The sequence below is a fragment of the Motacilla alba genome, chromosome 5 (assembly GCF_015832195.1).
Source record: "Motacilla alba alba isolate MOTALB_02 chromosome 5, Motacilla_alba_V1.0_pri, whole genome shotgun sequence".
NCBI classification, from domain to species: domain Eukaryota; kingdom Metazoa; phylum Chordata; class Aves; order Passeriformes; family Motacillidae; genus Motacilla; species Motacilla alba.
The window spans coordinates 1,619,356-1,637,142 of NC_052020.1; the positions used below are offsets into that span (position 1 = coordinate 1,619,356).

Below are 17,787 nucleotides of genomic sequence, written 5' to 3' on the forward strand. Positions count from 1 at the left end.
CCACACAGATCAAAATTTTCACTAGAAGAACAAACCTAAAATTCCCTGCTTTTAAACTTCATCAATTCTCATATCCCACTATATGACAGTACTTCAGCTGCCAGGAACTGTCCTCCCTTCTACAGCAGGCCAGACAACCTTACATCACAATGTAATCACATCCCCCTGGAAGAGGGGATCACATGCTCCACGATGAGACTGCATGCTGACCCCAGATGGGAAGGGAATTATTTACTATCCCAGACTAAACTTCCAGGATCTTAACATAATCTTCAGTAAAAATATTCCTATTTCCTTTTGAAGGTTTTTCATTTTCATATTTCTACTGAAAATTTTCCTTTACTTTGGACACTATGTTGACAAGCCACTGTATCTTTCAGCCCTTTTAGCTTCCACTCATATCAAGAGAACATCAAGGAATAATTCTTGTTCTTCCAGTTATGACAGCATTTTTTTCCCTCCAGTATTTAAATTTGCCATTTAGAAAATAACACTACTAAACCATTTTTCACAGGCTGTTACTCAGCATGCATTAGCAACAATGGTCTAATGTGCCAAAAAAGAAAAAAGAAGAATATTTAAAAACTGAAGTGAGACTGGTTCCTCATCCCATCCACGTCCACTCCTGCTTCCATGAGATGTCTGGAAACTGAAAAAATTAATCTGTTTAGAACCAGTTCACTGAAATTTTTTGTCAAACAAAATAGGAAAAGTAAAGCTTTCCCATATCTTTTTGCCAAGAAAAGAGGGGGGGAAATAACATTCAAAAGTAACAAAAATTAAGTATATGCATTAGTACTGAACTTCTTGCTGATACATTGCAACCTGATACTCCATGTCACAATACTGAAGATAGCACCATTATAAAGCAGTAAGATTTTAAAAATGCTATAGGAAAGCTGATTTCTCTAGGCCCTTGTCTGAAAACTTTGAGATGCTAAAGTATATTTTGGGCACAACCCAAAATGTGAGTATTTTCAGTTTGGCAGGTTAAGATAAAAACGATAAGGATTGTTGCAGCAAACCATCTTCAGATACAGCACACTTCTGTTTTTCATTGAAGATAAACTTAGGTTTTTAACACATTTTACTTCAGAAATATCTGTTCAACATGAAATTTTCCCTTTTTTATTCCCACTTGATTCTATTTGCCACTTTATAGCTCCTGTATGCATAAATGACTTCTCCAGGCAAAAGAGCAGTAGTAGCACTGCAGACATGCAGAGTTAGCTTATGCCTAACTGATAATATTTTTGCCATATCTCCAGATTAAATGAAGCCAGGAATGAAACTATAATAGTCCAGACATAAAGAAACTGAACAGCTCAGCATCTCAAAAGACTTTGCCACCATTCTAGCCTACACATTTTCCCATTTACCCCATCAGCATTTTTATAAAATGCTCTAAAGCCACCAGAAAGCTAAATTTTAAAAATAAGTATGCTTCAGGAACTTCTTGAGTATTATTTTTTATAATACACTACTTCTCCTCTAAAAATTTTATTTCAAATATCTTTAACAGACTAAAAATTTTTATTTTGTTTTGCAACACAATTTTTTCACAAACACAAAAAACCCTGCCACTTTCTACATATCTCCTCTGTCCTATGATATATAGATGCATCATTTCATAATAATAGAATGTTATTAAACCCTTAAAACTTATTTAACTGTATTTTATTTTTACAAAGATACAAAAAATTGGTTATTTTCTTCTGCTATTTAACAATATATTTGTATTATTTTAAGTGCTGAATTGCATTAGCAGTTTGGTCACTGCATATTGTAAACTAAACTGGATTATTTGAGTTCTATTTGCCTTTATGAAATCTGAAAGAATGAGTTTTGCATTGAACATCTGTCTCCAATGAAAAGTATATTAGGTGTCAGCTTTCAGTTCACTGTATTTTATGGCTTCATAAGGTGGCATTTCTTTGCTAAAACAGACACGCTGACATATTTAACAGTAGAAATGTATTGATTCAAGTAAGAGTAATGTTCATAACCTGAGGAAAAAAATTGCTCCATGTATTTGTATGGAAAAAACATCAAACTCCATTAAAAATGTACAACTCCCCCTATAATTACCAGAAAGCAGTCGCAATGTTTTTATAGAATGGTAATAACATTAAGTATAATAAAAAAAACAACACTGAAAGTATGAGAAGAAAATCCAGGAATACGAAGGCTTTCAGAAACCTCTCAAATGCTGCCTACCCTCTTACCACAACCACTAGATTCCCCTTAAAAAGTCAAACAGCTGCACCTGAACACCTACCACGTGCAAACTGTCTGTAAGGTCACCCAGTCCTGGGGGACCTAATAAAACCAGACTGGAGGTCCATGAAAAAATAATGGAAGAGAGTTCATGCCTTGGGTTCATGCCTTCAACCCAAGAGGTTGAAGATAAAGTTTTCCTTAAAGGTCTCAGACATCCAGAGCCTTCAGAAGAAGAGAGGGACTTAAAGACCCAGGCACTCAAATCTAGTCAATTCCTCTACTACACTTGGTGTAATAACTACAGGGCAAGACTCACTCCAGCCTCACAACTTGCTGATGGACTATTTTAATTGTATATTTTGTGTAGTAACACAAAACTAGTAGTTTACAAATAGAAATATTTCACTCAAGTGAATCTCTGAAACATCTACAATACTGAGGCCCTACTGAAACAATTGCTCCTCACCCTCTCAATTCACATGGCATATGAACATGTGAATGGCAAGAGAACAAAATCTGATAAAAATAAAGAAAACCGAGGCCAATGACTATGCATATACAAAACTGGTTCTTTTCTGACAAGACTGCTCTGTTCCCTACAATAGTTGACAGTAGGAGAAATAATTTTGAAAGCATTGAGACATTATTACTTACTTGAACTGGGACATATAAAAAATTCCAAAGGCATGCTGATAATTAAGAAAATTATAAAGCAACTCAACGAAGTAAGAAACTGTATCAGTGCCAGTAGAATCACTGGAGGTATCAGTACAGTGAATATCTTGATACTCAGACAATTAAAACCTATATTTCCCACTGGATCGATCTGAACAAACTGATGTTGAAAATACACGTTCTGTTACAGAATGCTCTTAGGCAACAAGGTGAGCAAGAACACTAAGCTGACACAGATTTAATTCAGAATCAAAGAAAGAAAGTTTTCTTGCAGAAGACTCACCATTCTCCAACTTCAAACTGTACCACTCCTTCAACCTTTTAAATACTTAGCCTTGTCTTCAACTTGATGCCTCTCCTAACATCCTCACCTCTGCTCCTTTCCTCCAAGCCTCCTTCGCTTTTGCACCCAAGCAACTTTTACATGCATCAAACAATATTCAATGTTTTCATGTCTTATTTCTCAGCATCGTGCATTCCCTGGCCCCTCACCTATGAGCTTCTGAAGCCCTCTTCTGTTAAGAGGGCTCAGGACTGAAACCTTGGACCCCAGCATACGCCTGAGGTGTAGTCAGTCCCACGTGCTAAACGAAGCTGGATGGAATAAAAAGACAATATAACCCTCTGCAGCTTGTAAATAAACCCTGGGAAAGGGGAAAAAGATTAGAGGTCCACAAAACCGCCAAAGAGGAAACAGGGAAGCCATCTCTCTGTACCTGTCCTAAACTACAGGCTGGCGAGGAGGCCCACTCCTCCTCATGTCAGCCACTCTGCTTCTGCAGACACACAAAAGAAAACAAGACAATACTAGAAAGTAAAGCAGACAAGCAAATCTTTCAAATTGCCATTTTGCCTCTACTAGAAGAGTTCTGTGGCCCAAGTGGCTAATTCCCATATGCAGCCTGCTAAGGGTGGAATAGAACTTTCCAGTATCCACAAGAACGTTCCACTAAAGTAAGCATATACACAATCCACTAAATTTGGAGTTTGTTAGAAGTGAAAGCATTCCCAAATGCTTTATTAGCGCTATACCTAACAGAAACAAGGCTCAGAGATCATCGTGACTTGCAAGTCTGCTAGGTTAACACATCTCATTAGCTTTGTCACTGCCACTCTTGACTGAGACACCAAAGCTCAACAGAGAGAAGCAAGGGCAGGAGACCCAACATCTGTGGCTGCAATCTTCCTTTCCAGCAAAAAAACCACAACACTGACACGTCCCACTGTGAAAATGCTCTAATGTACAATATCATACGAGTTAATCCTGTCTGACACATGGATTTCATCTGCAATGTCCTTTTTCCATCCCCCAGAGTATAGGCAGCTAAAATCTGTTCAGCAATGGAGCTGTAAAGACGAACTGTCCTCTCAGAAGCTCTGAGTTTCTCTGATAAGGTTCCAAAAAATAATTAGCAAAGTGCACACAAAAGTACTACTGATTAGTAAACAAAAACCCCCACAACAATGTCCATGCTAAATTAAATATGCAAAGTCTCAGGATTAAAAATTCTTCCACTGTTATTTTCCAGCCACACCACGTATCTCACTTTTCTAATTTATCAATTGGGTAAGGTCAAATTCTAGCTATTCCTACTTTCTATCTGATATCAAAACACTTCATTCATATTATAAAGTGCAATATCCCAATAATGTTTTCCAGCTTGATTTTGAGCCCACATCAGGCTATGCTGCTGCAAAACCATCACCATTCCAACTTCCAGTAACATTGTATAGAACATAACTGTCTCTCCACAAAAATCTCCTCAAGAACCATCACTTCATCAAACTGCCTCAAAGACTTTCAGCCCTGTATTTGCCTAAAATACTGGGGGTTTTTAAATTATATTTCTTTGAAAAGATTATGTGTCCTTGTTGAGTCCTAGTACAGACGAATGAAAAAAAATATAAATGAAACAAAACAGCAAAAGTTAAATTAAATGCATATTAATTTCCTTCATGAATCAAGAAATCTTATTGCATGCAAACTGCAATAAGGCCACTTACAATGAAGCCACACAAGATACAGACAGAGCAAGCTAGGATGTGGATACACACAGTATTATCTACTCAGTGTTCCTCGCACATCCATGCATGTTAAGATCTACTGACCATTAATTCAAAACACATTATTTCTTCCATGTAGACAGGGAAAAACCCAAAACTAACCAAAAAGCCTTCCATATTCCGCTATCTTTTTGGATACTGAAAAATGCATGCTGTGTATTCATTTCTATTTTACTGTAAAGCAGCATCCTCACACATACCTTCTCTATTTAAAGTTTATCCAAATTATGCAGTAATTAAACAAAATTTGAATTCTGAGTTAATATACTCTTATGAATAATAATTATTTTAATTCACACTTCATTTATTTTGAATGTGAATTTTAATTTAATTGAATTATTAATTTGAATAACAATGTCTACATAGGAATTCAAAACACTCTAACAAAACACTATAATTTCAATTCATCAGCACAAACTCTGAGAAAAGGAGAGCTTGGTGCAAGAAGGTGTGGAGGAATGCATTAAGCAAATGAACTGTATATGCTGCTTAATTAAAAGAAGTTTGTGCCCATTTAGTTCTGCAGTGCAGAACTTGGTGCCCATATGAAAAATCAGATATTTAATTACAGTTGGCATTTCGGAACCTCCTGCTGGTTGCTACTTTCTTGCTCAAAGAGTGACCTCATTCCTAAACTTATCACTGGGAGAACTCTGTTACAAACTGCAAGCAAGACTCTATTTGTTTTACAGCAGATCACTAAAACTTTATTGTTCAAAACATTTAAACAATATATTGAATCCTTAATGGAATGTGCTGCTTCCAATTCAAAAACCAGTCAATTGCATTACTGTCCTGTGATAATTGGAATGAAAAGTTCTGAATTTTGTTCTGGTTTTGCATAGACAATTTTATATTCAAAACACATTAATTTAAATGGAAGTACCATACAAATAAGTCATTTAAAACACCTGCCACTTTTGCAGTTGTGGATTCATAACTCAACTCAAAAATAGGTATTGTCTACCTGCAAAATACTGTGTTCTATTGACATTGTGCTTATTGATCACATCTGTCTTAACATAAGTGATATTTCCTTTTCTTTCTTTTTTAAAAGAGGAAATAGAGCAATATAGAATGTGCTGGTGAAAGACACTGGCTATACTCTGTTCCTGGGTGATATCACTGAGATGGTTTAACTACAGCATTTGCCATGACAAGACACTGCCCATGTCTCACCAGAACAGATTTTCAGAAAAATTTTTTAAAAATTAAATAAATCCTCCAAAACCATGCACACTAAATTTTCTTCCAAAATCCCATCCACTAAAGTTTCATGTAAACACAGCTTCTGAAATATTTTTCTTCTCTTTATTTAATGAGAGGAATTACTGGCATGGCTCCCTTAGGATGAGGTATTCTCCAAGTCATCTACTTCTTTGGTAGTATCCTCTGTATTAACAGAGATCACATTAAAGACATTTTTCTCTGAGTGTTCTCAGCAAACAACATACTATTTCCTAGCTCATAATTTCTAAATTCCACCTTCTTGAATAATTTGCACATCTCAAAGTACTGTCTCTTTCCTTCCTGCCAGGGACAATCTCATTTGCTCTTTTTCATTTGTACCTGATTTTTTTTTTTTTCCCCTCAATTTTGGTTTGCATCCTCTTGGGACAACAACGGGCTTTGTCTTCACACACCAAGATGTACACCAGTAAATCTCCAGGTCCCAGCTACTCTAGGTCAAGCCCCTCTATGCACAGGGTGCCACAAGCCTTAGCATGCATTGCCTTGGGCAGCAAGTATAATTACTAGACCACTTGGTCAGAAAAGAGCTATTAAATGGCTCTTTCTGCTCAAGACAGTCACTACACCATACTCTTCAGGAGGCCTATCAATAAAAATGGAAGACACAGGTGAAGGCAGCAATTAGTATCATTCATCTTAGTGGTACAGGTACAGAAAATACATGCAAAAAAAAAAATAATTACAAGGAAATTTGAAAGAAAAGTAAACAGAGATAGTATAATGTTCAGTTATGCTACTCACAGAAACACAATGGAGCCAAATTACTCATTAGCTTTTCTGACCTTGCTAATATTTGTGTTATATGATGGTAGCTATGTAATCATAACTTTATTTTTGAAACGCAAAGAAATATGAATTCCCAGCTAACAGTGTAATTCTCACACTGCCCAGTGTCTGCATTCCATCTTGTTGTACCTTACCCAGCAGGTTTGTGAGCCAGAGGGCCAAATCCTCTTTCATTGGCAGCAAGTTGGCCTCGTGTCTACTTGCAAGCCACTGACTGTACTGATGCATGTCGGAGAGGCCAGGCCCACGTGCCTTCGGGCTCAGGGCAGTGCACATGGCTTATCTTGTCGTCCCCTGTTTACAGAATCATGTAAAAAGAAAAAAAAAAAAAGAAAAAAGTTCTTCATTATACCAATTAAAGTGTTATGTGCTCCATTTTTAGAATTGTAGAAGATAATCCGAACCCGAATATAATCCCCATCTCTGGAAGTGTTCAAGGCCAGGTAGGACAGGTCTCTGAGCACCCTGGTCCAGTGGAAGGTGTCCCTGCCATTCTAGGGAAGGGAAGGGAAGGGATTGGAATGAGGCGTCTTTAAGGTCCCTTCCAACCTGAGCCATTCTGTGATTCAATAATGACAACAGTAATCATGTGCCTAAGAAATCAGATATCAGACAAACAGAGGTGGATCCAACACATGGTTGCACACACCTGTGACCGAAACTTTGTTTTGTTAATGGATTTTTTTGTAAGTGATTAAATCATACAGATAAATGTTAACTTCATTTGTACTCACCAAGCTACATGTTGCCAACACAACAAAATGTTCTGCAAGGAATTATTAAAATCAAATGAAAATAAACATTTTGCACACAGCTAACAACTCACTATGGTGCCTGACCCAATACCCAATACCAATTCAGATTAACTGGAGAGCTTCAGAGATTTTTGGATCATGCCCAGGAACAACCAGATTGCGCTCCTACAGCAAACTTATTAACAATTAATAAATGCTGTAACCAAATAGAAACAGTCTATTCTACAGCTTCAAAATTATTAAAGAAAAAACTACACCAAATATCTTGACTCAATAGCATTATTTCTTCAGAAAGCAGCAGAACAGCTAGCGCTGGTCACTCACACTTGCCACTTCCCAAATTCTCCTCTGCTTCAGCGATGACTTACTGAAACTCTTCAGGTAAGACTACTAATCTTTAACACATGATGCATTGAGCGTCGTCAGCCAACAGCAGGAGCCACTGCTGTTAGAACCACTGGACCTGTCTCTGTGTCTCAAGGGCTAGTTCTCCACCTGGGTCAGAAGCGTGCAAGGTTATTTTTCCCTCTCTGAAAGAAGAAAGAATCTTGTAGCAATTGTAGCAATGAGTTGAAACACCTCCTTGCCTGGAAGGCTGTAGCCTACACCAACCAGCAGCCACAAGGTCTTCTACAGGTGGCACTAGACAGACATTAAGTGACTGTGAGACCCATAAGGAAGAGACCTTTGCCTCTTCTCAGCTGACTGATCCACACCAATTGCATTAAGACATGTCAACTGCCTTCAATTTATGAATCTGCAAACACTTTCCCTCTGTCCTTCGCATACCTTTCATAGCAGGTAAGAGATATTTGTGACCTTAAAAACAACAGCAGAAAAAAAGAACAATTTATTATATTATGCATTATGACCTGAATAACAAAAATACTGAAAGCAATTTCTATGTCAAAAAAGACAATATTTACTAAATGTAAAAAAAAAATGCCTTTCCATAAAATTGTGCTGTAACTGACTTTTCCAAATGTATGTAATGGTACTTGGGGTATCTTAATACTTGTATTTAAAATACTTCAGCAGTTTTTAACCTACTCTGTGTAACTAAACTCCATGTTTGCAAAAAGGTGGCATAAGCTCTTTTTGACAGTACCTCACCCCAAGTCCTGAAGTTTAGCTTGACCTTGAGATAGGCACAGCTTTCACTACAAATCTCCTTCTTACTGAAATTAGATTTTTTTTCAGTTGGGGAGAAGCAAAAGTATACATAAAAAAAGATTTATTCTCTTCTATAAACACATATTTCTGAATTATAAGTAGATTTTACATTTTTCTAACAAAAAAAAAATCCTTATGTATCAAAGTTTCTTTGAAGGCAGAGGATTTTAAAACAGACTAAAGAACTTAACTTATGCACAGCTCTGTTGTGAAACTGACTTTGTAAAAATGTCATCTTGGATTTGTGGCTTCCTGGTTAATTAAAATCAAATCATGCCTGTTCATTTAGGGCAGGCTGCAAGGGAGGGGAGGGAAAAGACTTGGACTGTCAGCTCTGCAAAAATCAACCTGGATGGTCACTCTCAAAATAGACTGATTCAGACTAGAAGCTACCAACAGCTAAGGAATTTCACTGACAGTATATTTAAAGTTTCTCTACGGTACTCAGAACCACATAAATTACTCTTTCAAATCATTTTGGATAGGAACAGAGGCAAGACAGATAACTGACACCAATTGTCATCAAAGATTATATGGGAAAGATCAAGCATCTATCACATACTTGCGTTCCAGAAAGAACCTTCAAATAATTTTGACCACTTTCTGGGGTCTATAACCTCCACTGATACAGTGAGAGCCAGAAGTGAAATAAGTTTTTCCTCTTGAATTACCTCTGCAATGAGAGTGGTAAAATGCAAAAAAATGGAAAAAAAAAGGAAAAAAGGAGAAAAAAAAATAAAAAAGAGTTCCTATTCCTGAGTGTATGTATCTAAATATTTGGGAAAATCCAGCAATTTGTTTCTCTTTACATACAAATTGGAAAAATACAACAGAAAAGGCAGAACTATTTCACTAAAGGAACCCTGCACCTCTTCACTGGGAAGAATTTCACATTTCATACATGCTTGGTGAAGAGAGTTAGACTGGATGACACTTGGAGTGTGGCTTCCAACCTAAATGTATTGTTATTTTATACTTCGTGGACGCTCAGAGCAATAGTAATCATGAAACTCTAGGCAGGGTCTGCCCTGCTAGAAGGGTAAAAATTGGCACACACACACTGAGATGGGTTGTGTCAAGAAGAAAACAACAGGCAATACCCTTTTCTTTCACCCTACTTCATCACCTCCAAGACCATGGATTTGAAGTGCTCTGTGGGAGCCTGGGGCTAATTAATCACCACCATCCTGATATGGCTGACAGTCATCCAGATCAACAGCAGGCTGCTGACACCAGTGGGGCTGAAGGAATTCTGTGGTCTCAAAGCTGCATTTCTTTAAGACAAGACAAAACAGAAGGAAGGCTTCTTAGAGAGCTACATGGAAGCAGCCTAGGTTTCCACAAGAGTCTGTGGAAGAAGCACTGCAGTCTATTTAAACTTCAGGCCTGTTTCTGTGGAAATGTAGAGTTGAGAACTGGGGGAAGAAGGATGCTATTTCAGTTTGTCTCTAAAATACAGCATTGTCTTTAGGTATATTTCATATCCACCTAACTCAGCAATCAGGCTGTGTAAAGTCCCAAGAAAGTTTTGAAACTCTTTCAGGGAAGAAAAGTGGGAGGACAAAGATTTTGGAGGACGCAAGGGTGCTTCAGTCTCTTAGTAACTCTGGTAGTAAGAAAGAAAAAAAGGGACAAGAATGGTATTCTGAGTTTAAGGTAGTTTTCATAAGACACATCCTCAGAATGAGAAACCGGAAAGATAACAAAATTGAGACAGACAGGTGACAAAATGAAGGTGAAAATGAGACAGAAATAGAGAAATAGAGATGCATTTATCATTTTCACTCTAGAAGGTGAAAATGATTAATGCATCTCTATACTGAGACTAGGTCTGCTTGAAATAGTAGCCCTGAATGAAAATAATGTATGCACTAATTTGTGCAGTGGGCATCCAAAGTGAGGACTGGGGAATGAGAAAGTTAATACTGATGAAGAGCCTGAAGAATCATAGATAAATCACAAACAAGCCAACCTTACCTCTGTGTAAATTTTCTTTGATTTCATTTCCAAAAAAAACCCCAAAATTTTTCACTTCTCCACAACTTTTCTGAAAAACTGCCCTGCATATCAGTAAAATCCACAGAATTCCTTCCTTGGAATTTTAAAATTAATTATTAAAAATTAAAACTCAGCTTTCAAGGACCAGAGCATCTCCTGTCACAAACTCTACAAGTTATACTGCAGATCAGTTATCAAACTACAAGCATCAGAAACTTTCAAGCTCTGAATTATCCTTCATGCAAACACCGATTGCTACTGAACTTGGTAAATTCAACTTAAGCCTTCACAATACTTTAGTAGTGAAGTATCCAAGTTTCAATAAAAAGTTCATCTACTTCATCAATTGTACTAGCAGACACTTATTAGAACTTCATCACACAGCAGCTGGGATCCACGAAGAAGCCAAACTGTGAGAGTTCTATGAAGGTGACAGCAACGGAGTATTGAGCTCCTTCAAGATCTGTTTGAAGATTCTCCCTGTGGTGAAGGCCAGGCCCTTGCTTCATCACTCAGATACCTTCAAATCTCTTCCCTAAAATGTCTTAATATAGTTATTTTTAGTGAACCAAAGAAAAGTTTGTTGACAATTTCTCAGTGAGGAATCTGGCCAGAGGGATGGACTAAGTTGCTTGAGAGGTAGACAGCAGCTTTCAAGGATACATCACCACAGCTGAGGCAAGTCTGTGGCCCCAGCAACGATTTCATCCTTTCCTTTTGGCAGAAAAAGTATGAACAAAGTAGCCAAAAAATATTGGGTTTCCTAATCTCACTATTTTCTAACAGCAACATCAAATCGCCATATATACAGCTGTTTAAAACTAGCCAACACAAACATGTCAAGTATTTTACAGAATGCTACACTTCTCTGTAAACTGTTGAGGCTGACGTGATATGCAGAAGCATTTTCAAAACTTACCTCTAAATGCTTTAAAGCAACTGCTTCCCCCTACTATTCAGAATGTAGATGAGGAGCAGTCTTTGACTAGTTTTCATCCTGTTTTGTTACAGTTCATATTTATGTAGCACAACCCTTTTTTCAGCTTCTCTCAAAAAGAGGATGATGTCTCAAATTCTTAGCCTTATTGTCTAGATGAAGAATTCAGTGTGGGATGGTTTACAGTACACCCAGAATTGTGTATCAGATTCAACACTCAAAGGTCCTATTTCTTTCTGCTTGCTCCTACTGAACAGTGAAGTTCTTATTTTGCTTCACACTAGTGCATTTAGCTATCTGTTTATTGCAGTTCATTGCTTGTATTTTGCCAGCAGCGTAACCTTACACTATCTGATGATTGTTATCAGTGATCATCAGGTGAAAGCAATGAGAATCAAACAAGTGATCTTCTGTGTCTCTACTGGCTTTTGTTGGGGTTAAGAGGCAGGACAAAAAGGAATCAAGAATGATACACTGTACTCAAAACACACAGGAGGCAAAGACTGTTTAATCTAGAAAGTAAAACTGGATGCACAATGAAGCACTCACAGTTGCAGGTCCCCAGATTCAATTCCCTTTCCTATTCCAGCCACCTTCCTTACCTGTAAAATTGTGACTATTTTCTTCAACCAAGTATAAAAAGGGAGGAAAAAAATGTGTATATATATAAAAGCTTGCATGTATGCATAGATATACATGTGCTCCAGCCTGCTAGATAATCATGTAAACCAATACATTTTTACTCCAAATTACCCATTCAGTTCCAGCACATATGCGTAACAGCTTACACTGAGTAGCTGCTGGCTATGCAGTGCTCTCTGCACCACATGAGTTTCGTTGTCACTTCAACCTGGTTCTCAATTAAATGTGTGTTAATTCTCAAACAAAAAGGGGCTTGAACCATTTCCTTCAGCTTGCTCCCACATACAATCCTTCCAGGTCAGGAATGAAGTCTTGCTGAGTCACTTGCTCTTTATGACTTGACTTGAGAATTAGCATAGAAGTGAAGTATCCAGTGAAACAAGCATTTTTCTTGGTATTCAGTTGGAAAAGAATAAAAACAAGTTAGAAGTGTCTGTGGAGGGGGAAAATCCATCATAAAGCAAATGCAGAACTCCCTACAGTGACCAATTAAACCACCTCTGATGCAAAGGTGCTACATGATGTGCCCTTTGCATCATAGCAGCTGAAGGGACACTGTGCAGACATCAGGTTTGGCTTCCCCAGGCACCATTGCCCAGCAGGCAAGCTCACTGACTGGCTCTGTGCAGCTGGCAGCCAAACCAGAGCTCTCCAGGACTGGGGATCCGCACATACTCCAGGTCAGTGGCCTAGCTGCTCTACAAAGCTGCAACAATTGGAACAGAAGATGTCCTAACTCTGCCTCAGACCCTAAGTTCAAAGAGTCTTTTTCAGAAATCTTATCAGGATTAAATATGCAGGATTTAAGCTTGTGCAATGAAATCTGTCATAACACGACAGAGGAAGCACATTAGCCGCCAGTTGTAGAAGAAACGAAACATCATACACACAACCGTGCAACTGCTTTACTGTCAGTGACAGAGGAAACAGACAGCAACTTAAACAAGATCAGCAAGTTTTTCTCTGAAGGAGCTGGAACTTGAGCACTAGACTGTACATTGGCTTTGACAGAGGGGTATCAGCTATAAATACAGACAATCTCCTGCTGTCTTAGAGAGAAGGTAATGCTACTGGAAAGCAGCCAGCCTGGAAGGAGAGGAGACACAGGATCAAAAGCCAGAACAGAGCTCATGAGTGTATCTGGCAAGGGTCTCTGCTGGATCTCCCTGCTAGTTCTAATCACCTCAAGCAGATGGAAAAGAACAGAACTTTAGAAATTTTACTAGAGTTTAAGTGGATTGCCTGCATCATTCACTAACTGTAACAGCAAGCTGAGTGCAAAAAAGGAGGAAGATTCAGTGTTCATAAACAGATTAAGCTGCAGAAAAAAATGCATAATTGTGCAAGTAGAAATTAAGCTGCCCACAATTTGGGACCCATATTGCAATCCCCACCTTCACATTATCAACTGCCAGTTTTATAGATATGGCAGAACCAAGGATAAATACCTTCACATTTTAAAATTTACTTCAGTTTTCTTGTCTCAGTGTTGACATATTTTTCAGATTTGAAGAGTATAACATCAGTTCAGAGACTAAAGGTTGCTCTTGTTTTTCCACATATACATACATATGTGTATATACACACATACATGCAGAAAGAGGGGAGAAAAAAAAGATATATGAATGCCTTCCTTTGAGAACCACAAAAATAACTAAAAACTTTTCATTTTTTTAATGTCAGGAAACTGTTCCCCATGGTGAGATCTGCTAGACAGTGGAATGACTTTCCCAAATGAAACTGTGAAAGCTCCCTTTCTTGAAAGGCTAAAAATGGACTAAAAGAAACAGTAAGAAAAAACCCAGAGACTTGCCACTCACTGTTAGATGTTACTTAGTCAATCTTTACCACCTTCAATTTCCAGTTTACTACAAAAGAGTAATGTCTTTCCTTTTTGCCCTTTTACATACATAAAAACAAACACAATCATTTTTAAAGTCATTCTGCTACAACCTTGCATATTTCCTCTTCAAGAGCTATTTCCAGAGCTTTCCCTTCTATAAGAAACAACACGTCATTCTTGTCTGCATTATCATACAGGTACCTTCCATGTCATCTTAACTTCGCTCACTACTATAAACAAGCAGATAAAACATAAGCTGACAAATGCAGCAGCATATCTTTATGAGGAAATTTCATTTTTCTAGATATTTTATTATCCTTATAAACTATACCACAACCAATTTAGCCCAAGGTTTCTGAGTTTTCCCAGATTAACTTGGAACATACTGTACATTAGGAGCAGGGGGAGGGGCACTGAAGGGGAACCACCATCTGAAACTCATTAATCAATTAGAATTTTTCATGGCTTGCATCAAAATGTGAGCTACACTGATAGAGTAAGTTTTAATCACAAGAAGCCTTTGTCCTTTACATTATGAATACACATAATGTGTGCAGTAATTCGAGGGGAGGATGGGCAGCCTGGCACAACAGCTTACCAATACTTTATACCTGTAAGGCCCTTGGTCTGAGGCCAAACCAAAACAAAGTTAACTGCACTCCAAAATCTGTTCTAATCACTGGAAGCCTAGACATTTTCAGGACTATGCCTAGTAGAAACAATTTTATTGCCTTGATAATGTCTCCCTTACCAAAAGGAAAGCAGAAAGTCTTTCTCACACAGACAAACTGAATGCTCCTCAAGCAAAACTTTAGGAACATTCAATATCTACTTGCTCATAAAATTATAACTTCTGGAAACTGAGCCTGATTCCTAACACTGTCCAAAACCTTTGAAGTTGATTCCTCTTTGCATGGCTCTTACTATATGTTTTTTCTATTGTCTAAGCAAAATAGCCATTAAAAATTACTACAAAAGAAGTTTCCACCTCCACCAGCTAGAAAATAAAATACATATTTAAACTGACATATCACATCTCACAAGGAGTAGAAGTGTCTCTTGCTGTAAGGGCACTATGCAGACAGTACTACAAGCTGACTTCCAATCATCAGCTTTGCTTTTAATTATGATGTTCCATTTCTAAATCCTGTCCTGAAATTAGTGTTAAGTTTAACTGAGAGGTGTAAAGTGGAGTTGAAGAGGTACTGTGCACAGTAAGTGTGCCAATTTAAATAAGACTGTAGGTAAAATAAATAAAGTGACCAAATAAGTCAGCAGGATAAAGTAAGTGGCAGCTAGAACTTGAGGATAATATTGACTCTTCAGCACTTCACCACCTTCATATAAGTTTGACCATGGTTCCAACAAGGGCAGTATAATCCTGACAGATGGCCTATGGCACCATACAGTATGAATTCAGGAATGTCCTATTTAGAAACTTCCCGTTTAATCACAATCCACATCACAAAACCCTCATGAAACTGTTACACTTGGCACAGCATCTAATTTGCAATGAAACAAAAGTACATAACGTACATGGAAAACCAATACTAATTCGTTCATTTTTCATTGCAAAGTAATGCCAGAAGTATGCTGAAACTGCGCTGGGGAGCCTGCAATGCATCCGTCCTCGCGTCCCAGGAGGAGCTGCACTCCCCTAGGAGCGCGCAGAGACGGCAGGCTCAGATGACACCACTGCACCAGGATGCACACAGCAATCCTCGACAGGGACAGCAACCTTCATCCCTTACGCCAGAACGTTAGCGAAGAAACGGAGCCTTCCTACAAGCGAAACTCCGTCCTCGGAGATTTGAATCTAGAGCCTGAAGAGGAAACCAAGAGCCCTGGGCTAACCAAGGGCGGCTTCTGGCACAAGAAGGGTCCCGTTCCCGTGCCGGGGGGGCGGCGGAGGGGCGCGCTGGGAGCGCCCGGCGCACCCGCCCGCGCTGCAGCGGAGCCCGGCCGCCTCCCGCCCGCCGCCGCTCGCAGGAGGACGCGCAAACCCGCCCTCCTCCCCTCGCACCGCCAGCACCCCGGGGCTGCCTAGAGAAGCCATAAGATAAACCAGAGGCTGGGGCCAGGGGTGAGTGCGCAGTGAGTAAGAGCCACCCCCCATCCCTTCTTGCCCGCCCCGCTCTCACCGCAGCGGAGTCCGATGCGTTTGTCCTCCTCGGGGCCCCTCCGCAGCCGGGCTGAGCTAATGGCTTTGCCATGAGTGCTGGAAGCGCTGCTCGCAGCTCTGCCCCTCGGGGGCAGGACCAAGCGAACCCGCCGCAGCCCCCGACCCTCCGCGGGACGCCCGGGGCAGCCCGCCAGCAACCCGCATCCTCACCGCGGCGAGCCCCGGGAGAACCACGCGTGGACCTCCAACACACACCCACGCACACTCCCATTCCGCCTCCGCCATGCTTTCAAACTCCCACGGTCAGAGAGCGGGAGGAAAAAACCCTCACCAAAACCCCGCCAACCCCCGAGCAGCCGGCGGCAGCAGCCACCCCCGCGGTGCCCGCCGAGCCGAGCCCTGCCGCTCCCCGACGTACCCCCGCGGCCTCCCCGCGACTGGGGAAGCAAGGAAACAAAAGCACCTACTCCCCACCGAAGAGCCGCCGGGCAAAGATCACCTTCCCGCTTCGCTCTGGCCCCTTTCTCTTTAAACTCGAGAGCAGCCGGCGAGACACACGAAACGCCCTCAATTTAAAGGAGCCCGCGTGGCGAGCTGCGCCGCAAGGCTGACAGCGAGCCCCGCGGCACAGCAGGCAGGGCTCCCACCTTGGCCGGGGCGGGCAGGAAGGCAGACAGGCAGAGTTCCCACCTTGGCAGGAGGGGGGAGCAGGCAGGCTGGGCTCCCGCTTGGGCTGGGGCGGGCAGGAAGGCAGGGCTCCCACCTCGGCTGGGGGAAGCAGGCAGGGCTCCCACCTTGGCCCGGGCGGGCAGGGCTCCCACCTCGGCTGGGGGAGGCAGGCAGGGCTCCCACCTCGGCTGGGGGAGGCAGGCAGGGCTCTCACCTCGGCTGGGGGAGGCAGGCAGGGCTCCCACCTTGGCCCGGGCGGGCAGCAGGGCTGCGGGCGCTGCCTTCTCGCCTCCGGCCGCCGCCGCCGTCCCGCCGAGCGTAGCGGAGCGGGCTGCGAGCAGCCGCGCTGCCTCTCCTCGTACTTCTGTCCGCTCAGCTCGATGCTCTCTTTGGGAAGCCCGGCTTTGATGTTGTTTGTTTGGTTTGGGGTTTTGTCTGTTTGTTTGTTTTGTTGTTGTTTTAGGGGTTTTTGGTTTTTTGTTTGTGGTTGGTGTTGGTTTTGGTTTGTTGTTTGGGTTGTTTTTTACACTTCCCCCTCCCCCCCCCCCCTCATTTTCCCCCTTTTTCTTTTCTTTTCTTTTTTTTTTTTTTTTCCTCTCTGACACCGATTTCCTACCCTTGAGCACTCCTCATTGACTCAACGGAAGTTTAA

At 40.6% G+C, this 17,787-nt stretch overlaps 1 protein-coding gene across 4 annotated transcripts in view; it reads right to left on the minus strand.

Moving 5' to 3' along the window:
* GAS2 (growth arrest specific 2) overlaps positions 1-17,244 on the minus strand; it is an 86,351-nt gene extending 69,107 nt beyond the window's left edge. Inside the window, exons 1-2 of one of the 4 annotated variants that reach the window (XM_038138797.1) lie at positions 16,934-17,244; positions 7,131-7,290 (exon numbers count right to left, since the gene is read on the minus strand). In XM_038138797.1, the coding sequence (XP_037994725.1) occupies positions 7,131-7,272 (142 nt within the window). In that variant the 5' untranslated portion in view covers positions 7,273-7,290; positions 16,934-17,244. Of the gene's footprint in view, positions 1-7,130; positions 7,292-16,485; positions 16,858-16,933 lie in introns of those variants that run through there. The other 3 variants (XM_038138799.1, XM_038138800.1, XM_038138798.1) reach the window with 3 other exon arrangements.
* Positions 17,245-17,787: the final 543 nt, after the last annotated feature.